This window comes from Pinus tabuliformis, chromosome 9, assembly GCF_031772625.1.
Source record: "Pinus tabuliformis cultivar Carrire ecotype Pingquan chromosome 9, CPIR1, whole genome shotgun sequence".
Lineage (NCBI taxonomy): Eukaryota > Viridiplantae > Streptophyta > Pinopsida > Pinales > Pinaceae > Pinus > Pinus tabuliformis.
In genome coordinates, this window is record NC_142307.1 from 1,414,862,015 (window position 1) to 1,414,886,470 (window position 24,456).

Genomic DNA, 24,456 nt, shown 5'->3' on the forward strand with positions numbered 1-24,456 from the left:
TCTTTTATATTTCTCTATTGTCAAGTGCAACAAATGTTTTAAATCATATTGACTGTTGAAAAAAGTTAATTAATTCTAGATCTGGGCAGTAAATGAAAATCATTTTAAATCTGGAATCTCTCGCATGTTAAAGTTTCAGGGGTTTATATTGACCACTCATGATTGTCATTGTTCGTCACACATTGGAAAATTATTCTGGATAACTTGTTTTCTTACTTAATCTATGGTTAATTCAAATTAAAGGCACTGGTCTATAATTATCTCTAGTTGGTGGTCGTGTCTTGGTTACATTAGCGTTTAATCTATTCATCTGAGTTAATCAAAACCCATTTACATTCATCAAGTTGTCCATCATTAAGATCTCCTAGAGCCCGTGTTCCACAGGATTTCTAATCCATTTACCTCAGGGACTACGCCTCTTGACTTGCCTAGAAGAGAGTCTAAACGGAGTAAGTAAGGATCAAGAGTGACAGCCCTTACTCTGAGCGTTGTCGCAGTGCCTAGACACTTTGTGCGACAACACGCTGCACAATCTGCCATTAAGTTTAGGTCCTAAAATCATGGAATTAAGCCAATATCTTAAATCTGCAATTGAACCGTTAAGTGAAATTCGAAAATAATTACAACAAATAAAAGGATCATTTACAGAATCCCTAAAGGTTTTTAAAACATTGGATTTAGCACCTTTAATAGAAGTTGACATTAATGTCAAAGAGGATGAGTTTGAGCCAAGAGTTTTGACAGAGAAAAATATGACAGTTGAGGATGAAAGTAGGGAGAAAAAAATGAATCTACAGAAATTATTCATGAATAATCATTACATTTTCCATAAGATCAGGAAGAGGTTATGTCTAATTTAGATTATGAGGAGAATGAAGATAAAGAAAAATCTTGCGAATCGTTAAGGCTAAAAATGGATTTTTATATTCCTGAAAAGTATCTAGATGTGTGGTTGCAAGAATTTGCTTATGATCTGGTTAGACTACACAGAAGACTCTGCTCATGTTCTATACAACCAAACGACATTGGAAACTATTTGGGATGCCAAGCACGAAGCAGTTAACCCATTTTCCCACAAGCCCTTTAACATTAGCAATGTTATTCCCTAGCCTGAGCTGAGACAAGAAATGCAATGATAAATAGTCAACAACTTAAGCCTAACCCTAAAGCTAGATGTCATTTTTGACTATACTCGAATCTTGAGCGAAGCAGAAATTAAAATTTTGATGGAGGGATAGATTTCCGATTATGAATGTCTTGTAGACGCTGAGAAGGAAAAGGGAGACGTGCCGACAAAGCATTATTGGAAAGTCTTGTGGCAAAAATGTAATCTTCCCTGCCTCTATTGCCAATACCGACCTCAAAACAAGGTTTCGTTTTGTTCAATAGGAGTATACAAATACTTCTTGTGGGTGTTAGATGATCGGTTTTGTTATTTATGCTATCGATACCCCTCTTCATGTGATGGCTTGAAACAAGTATGCAAGGAAGAGTGCAGGCTCGTGGATCTCATTGGTTTGAAGGATACTCATTTTCCTCGAGACCTTTTGTTCAGGATTTTTACCGTGTTGTCTTGCCTTGTAATACAATGCGCTCAATTGAAAATCCAGGGCATGGTTTTAAGAATTTATCGTCAGATGTTTTACGAATTGAACGTTGAAAATCTTATGGGATCTAGGCTCAACGTTTTCTACTTTTGGACAGACAAGGTCATTGTCTTTGCGTTAGAGCATGGGAATTTGAGCGATATAGCTAACGAAAACCTCTACAACGGAATGTTAATCCAAAAGGCTGCCTGGATGAAAACTCGAATGAGTTGCATCAACTCAGAGTCTAATTGTGTTGGCATTGTAGTTGATTCAGTAATTCCTTACATCTCGCATTTTGCATCACCTGCACCATGCAGCTATAATTGATGAATCTAGATCAAGAATGGTGAAGAAAAAGAATGAGGATGGCCACTTTGTCAACAGCGTGACAATATCACCCATTCAAAGAAAGTTGATTGATCTTGCTTCAATTGGCTATGACAAACCTCTAGCAGCAGAAGCACTGCTGAGAAATGAGAATGATTTTGTAAAGGCATTAGATGAAATAGCAAATCCTGCATCCAATTCTGCTCTACATTCTAGTCTCCAGTCCAGAAGGAGAAATAGACAGAAATATCCCCTATAAGATGATATCGCAGATCTCATATCAACAGGATTTGAAGGAGGAAAAGCAGAAACAACGTTATTACGTTCTGATACAAAGGAAGAGGCAATAGACTTGCTTCTTAGTCGACAACTCCAAGATGTAGGCCCATGTTCCAGTTCTGCAGCTTTTGAGGAAGATCAAGAAAGTGCTTTTGAAATTGACTCTGATATTAATCCCAATGATACGCAAACCAAAGACGAGAGAGGAAGGAAGCTATACGCTGTGCATCGAGCCAGTTGGGAAATTGAGAATCGAGTCATCCGCATATTTTCCAAATCGTTGGTCAAGCGTCAAACGAGCTGCTCTTTCGACCCAATCGCGTGCCCATTTGACAATTGAGTCATCATTGTGTTGAGTCAAGACTATATATTTGAATAACTATAGTCAAGGTTTTATATATATATATATATATATATATATATATTGTTATATAGATTAATTATTTTAAAATAAAAAAATAATAATAATTGAAAAAAGTGAAAATTAACAAAAAAAAATTAAAAAAAGGGTAAGGAATAGATAAACCCTAGTTTCAAGCAATGTTTTAAAACTCCGACTCCGACTCCGACTCGATCGAGGATCGACTCCGACTCCGACTCCGAAACGGTAATGACTCGGCCGGCTCGATTTCAATGACTCGGTCGTTGTAAAAAATACATTAAATATTTATTTTTTTTATTAAAAAACATAATTTTAAATATTTTAAACATAATTTTAAATATTTTCATTCATGTTTCCAAACACACAGCATTATAATATAGATGGAAGACAACATATGATCAAAGTAGGCTCATGAACCAATCCACTATATCAAAATGGTACCCAATGGCAATACATAGTCAACTGTCATACATGATCAAAGACTCAAAACAAAATACAAATAACCAAGGAGGCTAGAAATGGCCTCTACAACAAAAGTAAATTGTGATGGTGACCAGACTGCAATACTAGTACTACTGGGCCACTGGCTAGTAGCTACTGCCAGAGGAGCCAAGATCATCTCGACCAATCTCTGGATCATCATCATCAGAGTCAGACAAGGGGCCCCATGGCTCCTCCTCATCATCATCGTCTCCAACTGCAACTGTAGAAGTGGTGCCAGTACCACTAGCAGGCTGTGCAGCAGATGCAAGCTGAGATAGAGTAGATATGCGGCTGCGCTTCTGTCGTGGCTGAGCAGAGGAAGCACCTACAACTGGAGTCCTTGCTGGCTGTGAGACTGAGGCTGGTGGATTGGGATCTGCATTCAACTGAACAGGCTGAAGTTGAACAACATGTTCAAGTTCAACTGATGTCTCCATATCTATATCTACATCAAGATCCTCATCAGGATCAAACTCTGGTGGACGACTCTCCACTACCCAATCTGATGTTGGATCAATGTCTTCCAACACAATGGGATCTGAATCAGGTCTTTTGTTCAGCAATTGGTTTCGTCTGAGCCGAAGGTTGTATTGGACAAAAACTAGATCATTCAACCGTTTTTTATCCAAACGGTTTCTCTTCTTCGTGTGAATCCTCTCAAAGACAAACCAATTGCGCTCACACCCAGATGCACTGCCAGTTTGACTCAAAATACGAATTGCAAACCTTTGCAATTCAGGGCACTGGCCACCAAAGGCCTCCCACCATTGTGCTGCAAAAAACATAGGAGTGTAATGAATTATGAGTTAGATGAAGGCTGAAGCTCAACAAAATTACAAATTATATCTAACTTTCAAATTATAAATGATTTAACAAACTTTAATAAAAAAAGTAAAACCATTAAGAAATTGAAAATTGAAATTTTTGTTTACCTGGCTCATCTGCTTCTCTTGCAATCTTTGCTAGGTTCTTCCCAAAGGTACCTGTTGCATTGCTGAAGGATGTGACCTGTCGATGTATCTCCAGCTGATCAGACTCCGATGGGATCATGCGTTCAATGCAATCAACCAGTCCATCTCTGACCTCCCCCCTCAAAGCTCCTGACTCCTTAGCTTTATAATGATACTGTGGGTTCAAAAAATACCCAGCTGCATGTATAGGGCGATGGAGTTGATTGTTCCATCTTTCATCAATGATTGCCCAAATGGGCCCATACTTTGCCACTCTATCCTTGTATGCTGTCTTTATTTGCTCCTTTGCTTGATCCATAGCCTCATAAATGAAGCCAATAGCCAACCTTTCCCCATCCACCAACCGCAACACCTTAACTAGTGGCTCAGCAAGCTTCACAATCTCTGCTGCCTTTCTCCAAAAAGTTTCTTCATGGACTTTCCTTTTCAATTCTTTGCCTTCTGGTTTGTTAGACCAATTGCTTTGATTCCATTCATCACTGGAAAACATCTTTTGCAAGTTCCTATGTTGGGAAAGCATAGATTGCAATGTCAAAAAAAGTGTAGCAAATCTAGTGATGGCAGGCCTAATAATATCCTTGCCTCCAGTGTGTTTCCTCATGAGACTCAAAACCAGTGTATGATTGTAGATAAATTTTGTTATGCTTTTGGCATGATCTACAGTGTTTTTGACCCAATCTAATTTTCCAATATCCTCAAGCATGAGGTCTATGCAATGTGCAGGGCATGGGGTCCAAAAGATGGTCTTGTGTTTTTCCTCTAACAGTTTACCAGCAAGAACATAGTTAGAGGCATTATCTGTGATGATTTGAACAACATTAGCCACCCCCACCTCCTGAACAACCTGATCCAATAGCTGAAACAACAAGTGGCCATCTTTTACCTTATCAGAGGCATCAACTGATTTTAAAAACATGGTTCCCTGTGGGCAGAAGACAAGAGAGTTTATGATGGTACGGTTTCTTTGATCAGTCCATCCATCTGACATGATGGTACACCCTGTTCTTGCCCATGAGTCCCTGAACTCTTGCAAATACTCATTAATGGATTGAATTTCTTTCTGCAAACGAAACCCCCTTAGCTCATGCATAGTAGGGCTTTTGAAGCCTTTTCCAGCAGCATGTATGGCATCAAACATAGGCTCATAATATGGTGAACGAGCAGCATTAAAGGGGATATCAGCATCATACCACCATCTAGCTATGTAGTCACAAGTAGTCTCCCTCAATTCTTTCTTCCAATGGTCATCTAAAGTGGGCTGAATTTGACCTTTACTAACTTCAGGACCATGTGCATCTGATGGAGAGGAGGGAGTGAAATAACTTTTGATAGTCACATCACCCTTTTTCAAATTCATTCTACCCTTTCCCTTATCTTGAACAGAACCAAAAGAGGGAGGAACATAACGGAAAGGGTTGGATGCCTCAGTTTGAGGGATAGAGGAAGAACCCTCAAAATCATAATGGGGGTTGGTAGCCATCATTTTTTGTATCTCCCTCTTCCTCCCAATTTCAGCCTGTATCTCTTTTTGCCTAGCCTTATCTTCTTTAAATTTCTCAAAGCTGGCCAACAAATTCTTTCTAATCTCCCCAATTTCTGGTGAGGTACATGGGGTAATTTGGCCTCTAATCCCTGCCAAGTGTTGTTTCAGCCTATTAATGCCCCCAGGACCTTCCTTAATTTTCCTATGGCAAAATTTGCAATGCATTTGACTATCAACCATTTCAACATATGCCCAAGCAGGATCTTTTGCTCTAGGTGCCATTTTTTGACTAGGAAAACAATCTGAAAATGAAAAAAAAAAAAATTGATTCAATGTTCATTTATTTGACAAAAAACACTCTCTAAGCTTTCTTGATATGCACCTAAAATTTACTAAGCAAAAACAGATTTATAGAGGTGGAAAAAAATACCTCCAGGCACAAACTGCCTCCTCAAGCTTGCTCCAAGAATCAGCTCCTCAATGCTGCTCCAAATGGCTGCCCAAGAAGCTCCTCACTCCAGCTACAATGCTCCTCCAAGACTCCTCACTGCTGCTCCAAAACAAGCTCAAGAACTGCTCACTAATTCTCAAAGAAGACTCTCACTCAAATGCATAAGACTGCTGTGAGTGAATGAGAACATTTGGGTGTCTTAAATAGGGTTTGGGAGGGGGAAATGGACCCCAAAAACATTTAGCAAATTACTATAACACTTTGGAATCCATAAACTGCATTAAACATTTGAAAAAATACCAAAAAAATGAATTTTTTTATGTTTTTACGCTGCCCAGCCGTCCCCTTGTGACTCGGCCGAGTCATATCGGACCCGGCCGGGTTGACCAAGTCGGTCAACCGGACCGGTTACTTGGCCGGGTCAGTCCTCAGGCTATTGAAACGGTTCGACTCGGCCGAGTCGGTTTCGAAACGGCCGATTTGTAAAACAGTGGTTTCAAGACAGTATTACCAACAAATTATACATGTTAAGGTACCAGTGACGAATTGCATATGCCGAAATGACAAACGCAAGGTGAAGAAAATTGTCAAGCAATAAAGCTTTGAGGACAAAGCTTTTGAAGAGGGGCAATGTTGTGAATATAATTTGTATAAAAATAAATTAAATATAAACAAATGTAAATCAAAAATAACCATAATGATTAAGTAAATAGTCATTAGTTAAATAGGAAGGCAGGTCTAAAAGACATAACCATTCATGAAAGGGCACCTGCCTAGGTATATAAGTGGGCCCTCATTGTAATATTCATTCATCCTTGTATTATTCATCTTATTAATAAAGATATTACTTACAATACATTGTGTATCTTACATTTAAAAGCACAACAACTCTAAGTTTTGTTGCTTCAAAATCAAGAAAAAGTAAAAGGCACACAAGAGGGTTAGAAAAACAAAGGCCAAGTTGGTAACTCATGCATTCACGAATGCTCCCTCCTCGCATCTATGCATTTAGGATGTGGATCCCCATCAATTGATCCCTTTGACCATGGCACTTGGCCATGAAGTCTTACCCCTCCATGATCATCACTATTATTCACTAACACCTATCAATTGATGGGTGGACTGAGGAAATGTTACTTCCCCTTAGGGGTTGGAAACACCTAATAAGATAGTCCTTTAGCCACTCCTACGTAGGGAGAAAACACCATTGTGAGTTCAAGGCCCTGATTTTGGAAGAGGGTCCCTATTTGAAGTATTAAATAGTCCATGACACCCAAGCTTGGTTCACCTAGATGCAATAATGATTTTTGTCCCTAATGACTACTTTTTTTCACTAAAATTTGTGTTGTGATTGTTCTCTCACCTTAAATGGGGGGTTAATCTTGGATACTAGTACCGTGAGACTTCCCTTCTTGGCCTAATGGGTATAGGAGGGTCACTACTTGGGAAGCCCTAATTAAAATAGTGTAGTTCCATCTTCCCCTATGTCATGATTAACACTTTCTCACCTCCATTTTTCGGGTTAGCTGACCATTGGTTCTTTGCAATTTGGCACACATACATCCATATGCCTAGGTAGGGCCTGGAAACTTTGCCCTAGGAGGTTGATGCAAACAGAAAGAGCATATCATGGCCACAACAAAACTAAAAGAAAGAATATCAAAATGCAAAGGATAGCCAGGGACATAAGAATTAGCACGTGGAAAAAAGCCTAGCATGAACTCTACCTCACTCATTATGGCCATCACCCGGTTCTTGAGCACATGTTGCTCCATTACATCATAAGAAGGAACCCTTGCATGTCCCAACCCCGATGAGCGATAAACTAACTCATCAATATGGGATTAATCAACTTCCACATCATTTAAAGCAAGCTCTAACCCTTGAGCTATGAGCAGTAATACTAAGAAAAATCAAGAAAAAGTAAAAGGCACACGAGGGTTGAAAAAACAAAGGCCAATTTGGTAACTCATGCATCCATGAATGCTCCCTCCTCACATCTATACATTTAGGATGTGGATCCCCATCAGTTGATCCCTTTGACAATGGCACTTGGCCATGAAGTCTTATCCCATCCACGATCATCATTATTATTCAGTAACACCTATCAATTAATGGGTGGACTGAGGAAATGTTACTTCCCCTTAGGGGTTGGAAACACCTAATAGGATTGTCCTTTAGCCACTCCTACCTAGGGAGAAAACAACATCGTGAGTTCAAGGCCTTGATTTTGGAAGAGGATCCCTATTTGAAGTATTAAATGGCCTATGACACCCAAGCTTGGTTCACCTAGATGTAATAATGATTTTTGTCCCCAGTGGCTACTTGTTTTCACTAGAATTTGTGTTGTGATTGTCAAGTGGTTCAGCAACCCATGCCTTGGGCACCTTTCCACAGGTACCCAGGCCATTAAAGAAGTATATTGGCACTGTCAAGTGAAGCATTGAGACTCTTGGACCTCCCAATAGCAGCAACATATCACACATGTACCAGGGCACCCCTTGCACCCAAGACGTTGTACCACTTTGCACAGGATTTGATGATTCTTCAGGATTACACACCTAGACCCAACGTGCCCCCGGACCATCCTTAGAACCAATCAACGGATGGCATTTGATTCAGGTCCCAGATGAGGATGGTCTCACCTTCAAAGACTAGGGAGGGCTAGTAGCCATTGGACAACCCTTAATCTTGGAGCATAGATGGACACTTTGAGCAGTTGGAGACCCATAGAGACCACTTTGTGGTGCCCCAACTAGATTTTGGGACCACGTGGAGCCACTTAGGTGGATTTGGGGGCCAACCCTCAAATCATGATTTTTACCTGCTTTCTACATCACATTTGGCACCTTAACACTCAGATATGGCATTTGGACGCTATTATATGCATGACATCAACCCTAGAAGCCTAGCAACTCACACATGTCGGCGTGTTTAAGCATTTATGATTAGAGCTAGTGGGTTGGCTTGTAACCCAAGCATACGTTATTTTAAAACTTGTTTTTAGGGGCTTACTAAGCTAATTAGATGTCATCCTCCTCATATAAATAGAGGAGAGAATCATTCATTCTACTCATCATCACTTGTGACTAATTCGGCCCTCCTTGGAGATTCAACCTCTTTGTATCTTGGGGAAGATGTGATCTATGGAGTATTTTGTCTATTGGAGCTACTTTCTTGTCTTTGGAGAAGTTATCTTGGATCAATATTGGATTATTCATGCATTTCATCTTGTAAGTGTACCTTGTCATTATTGAATTTTTTATCTTATGTCTAATGTATGGAATGTAATGGTTATCTAGAGTTTTCTATTGCACCATTGATTATTGAAGATTAATTGTATAGAATCTAGATATCCTCATTGTATGCATTACTCATATATGGAATGTGAATGTTAATACCCTTGGTGAAACCTTATTGTAGCTCTCCCAAGTATCTTTGATCGCTCGCAAAAATAATAACTAGGGTTTTGTGATAGGACATCAAAACATCCTTTCTCCTTTGCAGAATTAGCTAATCTTTGACATCCATAGACTCCATCCACCCAAGGACTAGGCACTAGCCTTGTCTAATTAGTGATCAAACTTTATCTCATCCACAAATTGAATTTCGCACTCTTCTCTCTCTAAATTCAGCTCTCTTAACGATAAGCAGCCTAACTAGGGCTTGGAGCGAAATTGCCTAAGAGAGGAATCTTGGGTAGTGGAAGGATTCAACATCAAGAGTATATTTGGTTTCCCAAAAATCAACCTCCTTAATGGCAAATCTTTCCATTTTAGACCTTGCTTTCTCTTTCCCTGGTCAATTTGCCCTAGGAAAAACGCTAGTCTGGTTTAGCTTCAACTTGAAGGCTTCTTGAAGGTTTCATATACCATTGGCTTGCTTATATTCATTGCTAGAAACATTTTCCATGGTACACTGACCTTAGAATATTCCATTTTGCATACTATCATTCAAGCCTTAGGTCTAGCATGCCCTAGATTGGCCTCTCTAAGGGATGTGAATTGCCTTATTCTCATTGATTGAGCCTTGTATATAAGTAGAGCCATCCTTTAGGATCCTTTTGTGTCACCTTCAACCTCTAAGCCTAGAATATCTCTCATAGGTGACCTATCTACCGAGAAGTCTTCCATTGGCGAAAGTCCATAAACAACAGGGGGTAGTGATTGTGGTAATAGTGCGCCACACCTCACTATTGTCACTTAGTCTAGTACTTGTTTTGTAGAGCATCCCGCTACAAGACCTACTAGATTTTGAGGCAACAGACCCCATCCAACCTGTCCTCAAACCTGAGACTAGTTGATGTCATCCCGAAATAGAAAAAAGTCACTAAAAACTTTTCTCACCCCCCAATTGGTACGATCTTCCTCTCTCCCTCTGAGGGTTGACCTTCCCCAATCACAGTGGCAAAACTCTTACAAGTCCCAACCACACCTTTGACCTACTACTTGGCTACCTCTACTAGTCTACCCAACTAGCTGTGTGGTTGGCTTGCTAGTGGCTACTCCTGTCCTGTGGTACCTAACTGATGCTATGTGTACCCACAGTTGTCTCTATTGATGATAGTTGTGATCCTTGCATGGCTATTGACTAGCCCTCGACCCACTACCAAGCTCCTATTCGTTACCACTGTCACCTAGTCCCACTACGTCGCTGCCCAACTCCCAGCTGACAACTAGCATTGTTGCACTGCATCGCATCCCATGACCTCGCAAAGTCTCATCTGTGCATGACCTACACAACCCCAAGCTACAACCCCTATCAATTATGTGCATTGGATGCTAGGACAAACCCATGACTTCTCCGCACGATCCTTCACATGTGACACTTACTCGATCAGTGGCTATTGGTTGCTCCACAAACTATATTGCTCCTTGCCTTTGTTTTCCTTAACCCATGCATTGACGTATCAGTGGCTCGATCACTGCTTGGCGGTTGACCTTTTTCCTTTGCGGCTTCAGTTGGCCCGTCCTCACCTTACACACGCAGCGTAGCCTTTTGGTAGCAGCACTAATAGTCTGGCAGTTATCCCCACTTACAATAGTATCCAAAAATTGATAACTTCATTATTGTCCCAGATCACAGTCATCAAAATTGTTCATTTAAAATGATTGTTGTAGATTTAGCCCTTCTACTGACTTGCCAAAAAATCACCTCATTCACTACAAAGCATAGTATCAAACAATTTCAATAAAAAAACATCATATCTTTTAACATTATATTTAGCTTGGAAGTGATCCGGTTATCATGATCATTGTTGCCACTACGTATGCTTTCTTATGCCATTGATTTGCTTGATATTTTCCCAAGGAAATGGTCCCCAAGTCTATCTTTGAAGGTGTGCCAAATAGGCCTAAGTCTGCCTCTTGAATTTATCTTCTTATAGAGTTTCAAATTTGTCCCGAAATTGTTGTACTCGGCTATCCCTTTTTGCCTTCAAATAAGCCTTAATCAAACCTTAAAACATACCCTCAAACACTGCCTCGAACAGGGCTAAACAGCGTTCAAAGATGCCCTTCCTTTGCAACCAAAACAACCCTACTTCAGGGGCTAGCTTAGTCTTTTGTCTCTTACCTAGACTCGGCCTTAGGAGCCCTACTTCTATGACCTAAACAGGTTGAAACTCAGATCTAGCAGAGGGCTAATCTCAGCTCCTTCCTATGACCAAAATAGGGCTATCATCTGCGGCCTAACAACCCTACCATCTGCGGCGCAAAACAAGCTTGAATCAACCCTTCTTTTGCACATTCAACTAGTCCTGTAACACGTCCTTAGCAGCCTCAAATGGGCCTCAGACTAGGTCGGAATTTGCTGCAGGAGTGGCCTCAGAACCGCCTCAAAAACTCGGTTTAGCCTAGTGATATCACCACACAAAAGATACAGCGATAAAACCCCAACAAAACCCTGAAAACTGAGCCTCCTTCAGATTTGTGTGCCTCCTCTTGGCCTCAAAGAGAATATACAAGATAATGCAACAGAAAATTTTTAATGCATTTGGAGGGCAATGAGTGCTCTATATATAAATGGAGGGGTGTGAAAAGGGGGGCCGACTTGCCCTAAAACTCCTTAAAATTTTAGCCAACCAGACCAATAAGCAAGGATTAAATTCATAAATTCAATTTTTTTGTGAAGCCAACCATAACTCATTTTTGCAACTATATTCATAATGCAAATTCCTCCTTTTGAGGGCCAACTTGGTCAAAGATATGTAACAACCATGACCCACAAGATTAATCCAAGGATCAACATATTTTTCTTAAATTTTGATGCCAAAACTTTGGACCAAAACATCATTCATTTTTTTGGCATCATGACCACACTTTCAGGGCTTCAACATTGAGAAGGCATATCTCCTCATCTATGAGGAGTTACATGGCACGTCGCCTACCGTTAAAAACGACATGACGAGTCGTCGAGTAATATCAAATGATGATAGTCTAGCATGCATTGTCACGGTTGTGTGCCATAACAAGAGCAGGGAATGTGGGGCTTCTTTTGGTTGTTGCTTAAGTTGACATCAATGACAACCAATTTGCAACACCAACTAAGGAAATAATTACAAAAACTGAATCTAATCTACTTGATCAAGCCCTCCTTGGTTGATCTGGATCTCCTTGCTACCCACTTCCTCAAACCCAGCACACTTCGAGTATCACAATCCTCACTGAGATGCCTTTCTCAGTCTTGTGTTGTTGTATGGTGTGCCTTCTCCTTCTTAGTCTTGCTTTTATAACTTTACATTGAACTAAATCCCTAACCCTAAGTTGCACAAAACGGGGAAACGGGTACGAGTTTCCGAAACGGGAAGCGATACGAAACGCAACCTCCCCAAATTTTGGAAACGGGGAAACGCGAATATATATATATATATATATATATTGAAAATATTTAAATGTATATATATATGTGTGTGTGTGTGTGTGTGTGTGCAATCATAAAGCATAAATGATACATTATAATTTATTACACTTAAACATTAAGATTTAATTTACATCACATTTACTCATGAATGATCACATAATGAAAATAAAAATATTGGAATATCCAAAAGCAACCTTTATTATATATCCAAATCTCAAAATTAGCCTTTATTTATATTAATATATGAGGCTGCAAGTACAATAAAGACTATAAGGCTGCAAGAGAGAGATCCAAATCAGGATTTTCTGCATCCACATCCCATTCTTTAGAAGGACCACTGTTGTATTGGGAGTCTCCTCCTACATAGTCGAACGACCTTAGTGCTCTTGATAAAATACACGTTTCATACCCTAGTACCCTACATGATCTTGATTATTGGGAGTTTCCCCTGTTGGTTCTCTTGATTAAATACAAGTTCCATACCCTAGTACATGATAAAATCCAATGGAGACATTGCAATCCCTCCAATCCTAAAATCCTGAAAAACAAATAAGTCTGCTGGATTTTGAGTGAGATCTAAAATTCTACTTTCTCCATATGAAATCCAATGAGGGCAAAACCACTCTCAAACATCCTGAGTCATTTCATGGTAATGTTAAAAATTTAAGTAAAAGGATGAAAATGAAAAATAAAGGAGAATATCACTTTTACTTTAAGAATTTAACATTACCATGAACTGCATATCCCTCAAACTTCTTGATGAACTGCATATCAACACTAGGGCAAAAATTCACTTTTATAACTTTAGACACGCATCTAGAAGCAACAAGAAGTCACTAACATACCCTGAAAGTAAATTAAAAATAAAAAATAAAAAAAAACACAAGTTAATGAGGAAACGTGGGTCGTATGGCCTTGAAACGCGTTTCCGGCCGTACTGGCCACATTTCCGTTTCAGGAAACGTGGCAGTACGGCCGGAAACGCGTTTCACGGCCATACCAAACGCGTTTCCGTGTTTCGTACCCATTTCTATACGGAAACGGATCCCTATACCACGTTTCCTGCAACATAGCCCTAACCCTAATCTCCAAAGTGGTTGATGGCTAAGATTAGAACTCACCTCACTTGAGATCAGGCGCTAAGATTAAAACGTAATCACTAAAGTAATTTACTTTACTTTTCCTGAGTTTACTTTAGCTCAATAAGCCAATATAATACTTATGTGCTCTTCTAAGTCTAACTTAGGCTAAGTTACAAGTGCAACTTGCTCACACTAGAGCAAGTGTTCTCTCTCACCTCACTTGAGATCAGGGGCTGAGATTAAAACGTAATCACTAAAGTAATTTACTTTACTTTTCCTAAGTTTACTTTAGCTCAATAAGCCAATATAATACTTATGTGCTCTTCTAAGTCTAACTTAGGCTAAGTTACAAATGCAACTTGCTCACCCTAGAGCAAGTGTTCTAAAGATATTGTGGGCGACTTTTGTACACCTAGACACTTGGGCATGTGCAGAAGTACCTGCCCAAGCTGCAAACATCAACAATAGCTTTCCAATGTATGTCAGGTGGTTTGTCAAAGAGGAGAACACCCTTCAGTAATCTGGAACGATCAGAGTGCATGTGAATCTTCTAGATATGTCAGGGAATACTGTCATGAGGGAGCATGGTTGCCATCCAAGCATAGTAGATCTAGAACATGCACATCTCTAAGACATATCAGAGAATTTTATGTTATAATTTATTGTTGCAGGAAGTTTCAGAGTGTTTCCGACCTTGTCAGGCATCATATGCATAAAGTAGAATTTCAAATCTCCATCAGAATTCAGCAGACTTAACAATTTTCAAGATTCCAGGTTTTCAGAACTAATCTAGTAACACATAGTTATTTGTGTCCTCCTCTGGTCAGAATGTAGCAGTGCCCAGCCTTGAAATGAAAGATATCCCTTGGTAAGAAGACACCCTTGCTTACAACAAGGCCTGCCTAGGATGAAACCACTATTTATGCACCTTGAAAAACATGTTTCAGAACCAGCTTATATAACAACTAATTGACAAAAATTTTAAAGGGTTTTGCCCTGATCAACAACAGCTTAAAAGAAGAAGTGTGATGGGCTTGCTTATGTCCCAAACCATGTACAGGGAGTAAAAACTAAAAGGACTAAATATAGCAGATTCAAAGTGAACAGCAACACCTACTCAAACAAGCTTGAAGCTAAGTTAGCTAACACATCCCTACCTCCCCTTGCGTCACGTAATCTTTGTGTCAAACACAACACTAGCATGACACAGTTTGACTTGTGTCCGGTATGCTAGCATGGGTCAAACTCGTGTCGAACACCAGCCATACAGGTGTCATGGTTTTCTGACACATCCATGGAAAAGTGACGCCCACGCAGTTTAAAACATGTTTCCACCTTTATATTTCACTCATTCGGTTGAGTTTTTGGAGCTGTGGAAGGATTTGGAGTACGAATAAGGGAGAGTAATGAGCGTTAGAGGAGATTCAAAGTGTTGGTAAGTGGATTTGCCATCCATATTTTTTTATTTTTGCTACAGCAATGTGTTTTTCCTACAGCGATGTGTTTTTCCTACAGCAATTTGTTTTTCTTACAGCAGTCTGTTTTTCATATCACAGCAATCAAGGCTCAATCAAGAGCAGCTGGAATACGGTTCTAGTATCTATCCTGTTTTGTATTTTCCATTGGCATTTCCACCTATAGTAGCAGTGACTTGATGTGTCAGTGTCGATGCAATACATTTTGATTTTGATGACTTAATGAGAAAACTGCAGTTTATGGTTTTAATTTCTTGTGTGTTTCTCAATTTATCATCATTATGTAGAACTAGTTGAATATGTCAGGCCAGGTATTATGGTAACTCCACGAATTGAATTTTCTATTGAGAGGAACATTAATATATACACATAGGAGAGAGAGACCCTTGGGATTCACATTCCAATGTCCTTCATCTTCCTATTTTATATTTACATATTTACAATATATTTTCCCAACCCCAAAGGATTAGGTGTCAACATTCTCCCCCTTAATCTGAACGGGTGTTTGTAAGTCCAAGAATCATTCTGAATCTTTCAAAATTTTCTCTTCCAAGCGCTTTGGTGAAGATGTTCGCAATCTACTCATTTGTGGAACAATGGCACAGGTGAGTAGTCTTGGCCTCAACATGATGTCGAACCAAATGATACTTTGTATTGATATGCTTGGTTCGATCCATAGTTTTCAAAACCGGTGGAAAAAACCGGTTACCGGCCTAACCGGCCGGTTGGAAGGCTGGCCGGTCGGAACCGGTGGAAAAACCCGGTTTACAGCAGCATTTGCCCGAAAATATGCCCTAACCGGTAAAAACCGGCCGGTTTAGGGCGGAACCGGCCGGTTTATTGCTAACCGGCCGGTTCCGTCCTAAACCGGCCGGTTTATGGACAATGGATAATTCTACATTCCTTGGCTCTGTGATCTCATGCACACCAATGTGTCAAGACTTAGTTAATAATGGCTATCCAGATCAACTTTTAAAGGAGAGATTCCTCCTCCAAACAATTCCCATGGGTAAGTTTCCCTCTGCAATTTGGCTACTAAAAGCCTGCCTTGCTGAGGTGTATGCTTTGATCTGACCTACTCTTTCAAATATAACTTGTCATTCTCTAACTGCCTAATGAATTCTACACAGGCTGTCCAGTTTAGAGAAGCTTTTTTTCCTTTTGTATGCTTAGATGTGTTGGAAAGCTCCTAACAACAATATTGGGATGACATAGGAACCACACAAAGCAGTTGTGTAAAGTATATATCATTGCAATAGTTGGGTAGACGCATATCATTGAAACAGTTGTATAAAGTTCAATATGCAAAACCAGGTGCAGACACAAGGCCTGTGAAGAAAACCAGATTCTCAGAAGATAGTGAAATTCCCACACAAGGCGTGATCATCAAGATCCGATACAAATATATATTAGAATGATCAGAAAACAAACACAGAACTTCTAACAATGCACATATGCTAGAAGTCGCAAAGGAAATGTATGAAAGAAAATAGGAGGAATGCATTAAAATTTTCATGATGTGTTTTAAAGTAGGTATAGAGGCAATTATCAATAGACTAACAACATCGTGGGACCACTAACATGTTATGATTATCAATTTAAATGCACTCGGTGCTATTTTGTCGATGATATGTATTGCACTCGGTGCCATTTTGATATATTCACCTTTGCATGGTATATAAATGAGCAAACTTTGCATATTTTGTCTCTATTGGCTTGGAATCATGGTTTTACATCTTAAAAATAGTTTTGTTTCATTAAAAATTAATTATTTAATGTATTTTTTAAAAACCGGTTCGTTTAGACCAAACCAGTCCCGGTTAGACCGGTTCCGGTCGGTAAACCGGTTCATTAGGTGGACCGGTTCGGTCACCGGTTCCGGTTTTAAAAACACTGGTTCGATCATGGACCTTTGGATTCTTGGCCAATTTTATTGCAGAAGTATTGTCAATTAAAAGAGTAGAGTGCACTTGTTTCTCCTGCAAATCTTCAAGAATTTTCTTGAGCCACACAATCTCCTTGGTTGCTTCTACAACTGCCACATATTCTGCCTCTGTTGTAGAATCTACTGAAATTGATTGTTTGTGTGACCTCCAGGAGATAGTGCCTGATCCAGGACTCATAACACAACCTGAAGTATCCAATCAAGCTAAAGTTATCCCCCTGTGTATATTTGAATCCAAAGTCTTGAGTTTCCTTCAAGTACCTTAGAACTCTTTTTGCAGTAGACCAATGACCCTCGCAAGGTTTTTGCATAAACCTAGAAAGAATTCAAGCAACGAATGAAATGTCTTGTCTGGTAGTAGTGAGGTAGTTAAGACTTCCTACGAGTTGTTTGTACTTAGTTGCATCTTTAAATTCATTTCCTTCTTTGGATGTGAGCTTTAAATTTTGTTCCATTGGAGTGGACAAAGGATTGTATTCAGTTGTGCCAAATTTGTTCAACAAATCTCCAATGTACATTCTTTGAGAGGAATATAAATTTCTAATGTTGGGTTACTTCAATACCTGAACATATCCCAAATTTTTCATCTCAAATCATTTCCTCAATTCTTTCTTTATGGATGCAATATAGTTTTCATTGTTCCTTGTCATCAGTAGATCATCTACATACACAAGATAGACAACAATTTTGCCAGCTTTCTTGACAAATAAAGTTGCATCATCAAGACCAAAGTGTTTGAAATTTAGTTTCAGACAATGCTTAGTCAATTTCTCATACGAGACTTCTAATGCTTGTTTGAGGCCATACAAGGATTTAATAAGCTTACATACTTTGTGCTCTTGTCCCTTCACAACAAATCCTTCTGGTTGAGACATAAAAACATTTTCTTTCAGATCTCCATTCAAGAAAGCATGTTTACATCCATTTGAGGGACATCCATCCATTTTGAGCTGCCAAGGCAAAGAGAGTTCGAATGGTAGCCCATTTTGTTGTGGGAGAAAAGTCTCCTCATAATCGACCCCTTCTTTCTGTGCAAATCCTTTTTCCATGAACCTTGCTTTGTGCTTGTCAAGTGAGCCATCTGATTTATACTTGTTCTTGAAGACCCACTTGTAGCCAATCAGTTTGGTTCCAAATGGAGGGTCCACCAACTTCCAAGTTCCATTCTTTATAAGAGCATCATACTCTTTCTACATTGCTTCTTTCCATTCATCATGAGAAGCAGCTTCTTTAAAGGAATTGGCTTGAAATTATTAGACAAATTTAATTCACAATCATAAGAAACATCTATATCAACAATTGAATCGGAATCATCTACATCACCTCCATTCTGTCTAGTATAACTTCTCGTTCCTATCTTTCCAACCTCGTCAGAATGAACACTTTTAAGTGTCTTAGAGAGCCACTTTGGAGTACCTTTCTGAGATGGCTCGAGTTGTTCTATTCACTGAGATGGAGCTAAATCAAGATTTAGCCTTCCAATTCTCTCAATCACATCAATCAAAGTGCCTTCTTGATCTGAAGAAGTTGGAGCTTCATGAGGGGGAGAGAGTGCTTCAAAAGGAGATTCCACAAATTGATCCAAGATAGGGACCCCCCCTTCAAGATGTGGAATTTCATTATCAAATTCCTGAAAAGATTTTGCATGTTTGAATCTATCCAAGCGATCAAGCTGTCGCTCAACAACATTGTCAATCTTAGAAGATTCAAGAAAAATCACATCTCTAGACAATATAAACTTCTTATTTACTTCATCATAGAGACAATATGCTTTGGAGGTATCTAAGTACCCCAAGAAGATACACTTTCGACTCCTTGCACCAAGTTTGTTTCTTTGTTCCTTAGGAATCAAGGCATAGCAGGTGGAACCAAAAACCCTGAGATGCCTTACCGAAGGAATGTGGCCATACCACATTTCATAAGGAGTCTTGTTTTTTAGAGCATGAGATGGACATTTGTTTTTAATATACACTGCACATAGAACTGCATCAACCCAAAACATCAGCTTAACATTTTGAAAAACATCATTGAACAAACCATATTTAAGATTGTCCTATTCATTCTTTCAGCTACACCATTCTGTTGAGGATTATAAGGCATTGTTGTTTGATGTTGAATCCCATGTTGGCGAAGATAGTTTTCAAATTCATTTGAAGTATATTCTTTTCCATTATCAATACGAATAGAGCCAATATGAGATTGTGTATCGTTTTGAATCCATGCATGAAAGTTTTTGAAAGTTTCAAAAGCTTCAGATTTATTCTTCAACAGATATACCCAACACATTCTAGTGTAGTCCTCATATATTTATTTCCATTTACGAAAGGAGCAAGCACAGGCCCACATAAGTCAGAATGAATTAGTTCAAGCTTTCTACGTGCTTTGGAAAGAGAATCATGAAATGGTTGTTTGCTATGTTTTCCTAAGATACAAGCATCACATTGCTTCAGTTTCCTAGGAATGGTTGGCAAACCAATAACACCATTTCTCTTTAATAAACAAAGATTGTCATAGTTCAGATGTCCAAATCTAGCATGACATAAGAGACTAGATGGCAAGGTGCCTTCATTATACTGAGAGTTGTATGCATAGTTTTGTGCACGAGCAGATGTTCCTTGCAGCTTCAAGAATCCTTTTTCTTCTATTCCCGTCGGGACAAGTGAGTTGTCTGGTGCTTTTCTCACTTCAACTTTGCCAACAAACATGGAAATGGAATGTCCTTGCTAGGGATGTGAACCAAGGACAAGAAGTTTCTCCGCAACTCTGTGAGGTAGAGAACATCATGCAGAAGAATCTCAGGGAGTCCAAGCAGTTTGAGCCTAATGGTACCAAGTCCAGATGGCTTGAGTTTTGACTTGTCTGCAAAGTAGAATGCTCCATCTACATTGTCACTAAAATCTTCAAAGAAATCTTTTCGAAAGGTCATGTGGTAGGTTGCACTTGTGTCAAGCAACCATGCATCTTTCCATGAAGCAAATGAAGTATTAAACAAGTCTTCAGTTACTCCAATATTGCAATGTGCCACAATATAATGAGCAGATTCAGGTGCTTTACCTTTCCCTGGATCTAGTGTTTTACCTTTCTCTTCATTTCTTTCTTGTTTGATTTTGTCCCAAGAGAGCTTGCATGTGGATGCATCATGTCCATTTTTTTGCAGTGTATACAATGAAGATCAGGTCTTACTCCTTGGTAATGTTTGTCCCCCTACCTTTGTTATTCTTCTTTCCATGTCCTCTTTTGCCACCTCTTCCTCTAGAAAAATATTGTGCCCAATTCTTTTCTTTTTGTGCAAGGCACATAGATTCTTCAAAAGACTGAGCAATAGTCTTTCTCTTCCCAAAAGCTTTCTCTCTTTCTACAAACTTCTCCACAAGAGAGTCAAAAGTAATCTCTTTAAGTTGGCCACTAACTTGTAATGATTCAAGATAGTGAGAATATGTGGGATATAGTGCCTTGACGAAAGATGTGAGAGGAACATCCATTTTAATTTTGGTGGCTTCTACATCATGCATAATAGCTCTGATTTCATAGGCTAGGGCAAGGGGATCATCATCTTTCAATTCAAGATTGAAGAGTTTGATCATTAGCTGGACTACTTCAAGCTCTGAGTGTGAGTCATATAAGTCTTTCAACTTCTTTAAAGCACTAAAGGCATTGGTAATTTAGTGGAATATGTAACAGATAGTTTCATCACTTTTAGACGGGCAACCCATTTTCAGGTTGGACTACTTTTGATTGAAGGATAATTCTTATCCTCGACGGTATAATTTTGGAACAAAATTTGTACAATATGTATCCGGAAGCAATCTGAAATTAATACAGTTTAGTGTGAAATATAGTCTTCTTTTCAATATGTGCTTTAAAAAAGCATCATATTCAAGAGTGGAATGCAAAACTTTCTACAAAATAAAGTTTGAGTCATGAGTCATGACTACAACATGTCATACTCATTTTTTTTTTAAATATCAAATTCAATGTATGCTCAAATATATGTCTTGGCTGTTATCTTCTATTTAAAAGCTCATGATTTTTCCACTAAATCCAAACACATACAATATATTATTTGTATATTTACAAACCAATCAAAACTCAACTCAATTAGTCTCTAGCTGTGGGTATCAAAACAAAATTTTAATGAGCCTTAGTGATATAATTAATTGCCATTTTGAAGCGTTGCAATATGTGTTGAACTACACCTATTTGGAATCTAATTACTCCCTTGTCACCTCACCTATAAATCACACCCATATTAAATAGTTCTCTTTAAGTTTCCATATACATGGTGATCAATATTTGAAGATGTTAGCTCTTCAGTAATTCTATATATCTCCTTTCATCGAGAAAGCCTGTGATTTAAATCCTTTCTATAAATGTGGGAAGTGAGGGTAACCTTCTCACAAAAACCTACCCAAGCATTGACCAATGTCTCAAACAGCTGGTTAGAAATATGAAGGGCATCAAATCCTATAGCATTCCTTTTATCTCTGTACTCAATTGCCTACTTTATGAATTACTTCATATCTTTGACAGTCTAGACATTGAAAAAGGAGCAACAACCTTCTCTATAGCAGCTGAAAATCAAGAGGGTGTAGAAGCCTCTTATCACAATTGACTATATTCCATAAGTAATGAGACATTTTTTGCAAAATAGAAACACAAGATGTTATTTATGAAATAGAAAAACAACGTAAAACTAAAAGAATGAAATTATAGTTAGTAATTCGATATACCACCAATGAAAACGAATGTGTCGAAGGGCTACACAGAGTAAAACAAAATCTAATATATAGAAATATTCAATAACTAAATATAAGATAGTAAACACAAAATTCTGCTACAACATCAGCAATAGAGCAGCATTTATATACATTTAATTTCACACCAAATTAAATCCATACAACAGGAAAATCAATTCTATGCATAATACCAACTAATGACAAACAAAGATTTTAGCTAATTAATTGTCATAAAAATGAATGTTGTAAAATTTGTAGACAGCAAATTTGAGCAATGAATGGTATTAACCTGGAACAGGAGCATGATAATGGCAAACAGAACTTTTGCTGCCTCTGTGAGGAAATTAACACTCACAGGACTAAAATTGAACTTGCCATCAACTTTAGACATGTAAACCAGAATTGGCTGCAATCAGCATAAATATTAATGTTAGGGACCAACAAAGAGAACATAAGATACTTTCAAGTTCCCTACAGAAATGCAAAGATACTGACAGAATATGATTTTAAATGCAAAAGCCACATGCCAGAACAATTAATTACAATTCCTGCAGTTGGATAATAAATTAATGAAAAAGTAGATTACAAATAGGTAGAAATAACAATAGGAAAAACTGTGCACCATAAAACAAAGAGAGATGTTCAAATATGGTACGAGGACAAGTAGAGAGGTCCACTTGTAATACCAAGACAATAAGTGGTGTCATTTTAACATGGTAAATACACATAAGACCTTATGACAATGTGAAAGTTATATGACAAGGTAAACCAGGTGAGACTACAAAAGCTTTTTGCTAGCCACAAAACTGTGCAAATGAACACTGCAAACTCTTGTTCGTTATGCTATAGAACTCCTTTATCACAACAATTACACGTAGCAATTATTTAAAAATGTGTATAAATTTGAAGAAAGAACATCAATTTGTGATCTCTTTCCAAAGTCTGACAATGATTTTTAAGTTGTCTTTTGCATTATAAAATTAGCAGTAGCATTCTGCAAGGCTGCAAAACTTACAGAACATATAAAGGTTGAAGAATTATATATATTCTCATGATAATCCCACTTTATGTGTTGACTACAGACTTTAATGTCAAAATCAAACAAAGGTTTTTAATGTTGAAATTGGTAGCATCAAGAGGTATTCTCACCCTTGGTGCTAGGCTTGTGAGAGAGAAATGCTCATAAGATGAGATTTTATGTGTGTGGGTTAAGACCCATGGTATTTTGATGACCTTTGGTAAAGATCCATGGTATTCTGATAACCCATGGTATTGCACCCTGTGGAAAAATATAAGAAGTCAATGGAGAGGCTTAAAGGAAATCATAGGGAGGAGAATAATGTAGCATTCTTCTTGATGGAAAAATCGCAGACCTGCATTTAAGGCAGCAAGGTTTTCTTTTAGGGCATCTTTTCTATGGTGAAAAGGGACAAGGTTTTTGGATCTCCTAAGGCAAGAAGTGTAGAAATATGTAACTAGTTTCGGTCTTCATAATGGCATATGTAATCATGATTTTATGTATTTGATGTAATGACAAAAATAAATTTATTGTTATTGATCTTGAGGCATGGGTTTCATGCTGAAGGGAAATTTATTTTTAGATTAAGCTCCCATTGAGAGCTTCTAGGGCTTGTCATTGAGTCTACAAGTCTAGGGAGTCTTTGTCATGTATGAATGACCCTTCTTGGGCATGTTACATATTGTAAAGAAAATTATTTGAGTCATAATAGTGTCAGAATGACCCTCCAAGACCTTGTCAAGTACAACGAAGCAAGTCAGCCTCTCTAGAAGATGATGTCGGCCTATTAGGGCTGCCAAGGAAGCCTATATATAGAGGCATTCAGCCTCATTCCAAAGGGCATCAATCAAGCATCGATCTCATCACAAGAAGCTCGATCAAAAGTGCAGAACATAGCGAAGAAAGGAGAAGACAAATCGAGGAAAAAGGAGTATTTTCAGAAGTCTGTTCTTGGGTAATCTCTCACACGTGCGAGTTGTAGTTAGGGCAGAATGACAGTCAGTTAAGGAACCAAATGAAGGATGGAAGAAGCACTAATATGCAAGCTGAGTTGATGGAGAAGAAACTTCTGCCCAAGCGAAGGAGAAGAGAAGTTGTCTTCACCATGATTCTGCCACACGTACAAGCTAGGGTTACTGCAGGAAGAGCCAAAAATCACAGTCAAGGTGCAGGTCCGAATTTATGATAAGAAGACAGATTTGAAGCAAGGAGACTTGGGTTGACTTTACTAGAAGTCAAGAAGAACTGTGACTTGGTCTTGGAGGGGTCATTTGGTCAAGGGTCTAGGTATTGGAATTCGTCAATTGAAGATTCTATAAGAAGAAGAATTCTCGTGGGTTTTCCTCTCAAGATGGAGAGGTTTTGGCCCTGGCT

At 38.6% G+C, this 24,456-nt stretch overlaps 1 protein-coding gene across 2 annotated transcripts in view; it reads right to left on the reverse strand.

The window, feature by feature from the left end:
* LOC149153845 (CMP-sialic acid transporter 5-like) overlaps nucleotides 1-24,456 on the reverse strand; it is a 187,849-nt gene that overhangs the window by 130,069 nt on the left and 33,324 nt on the right. For both annotated transcript variants that reach the window (XM_089441421.1, XM_089441420.1), the window contains one exon: nucleotides 22,354-22,470. In XM_089441421.1, coding sequence (XP_089297547.1) covers nucleotides 22,354-22,470 — 117 coding nt within the window. The remainder of the gene's footprint in view (nucleotides 1-22,353; nucleotides 22,471-24,456) is intronic.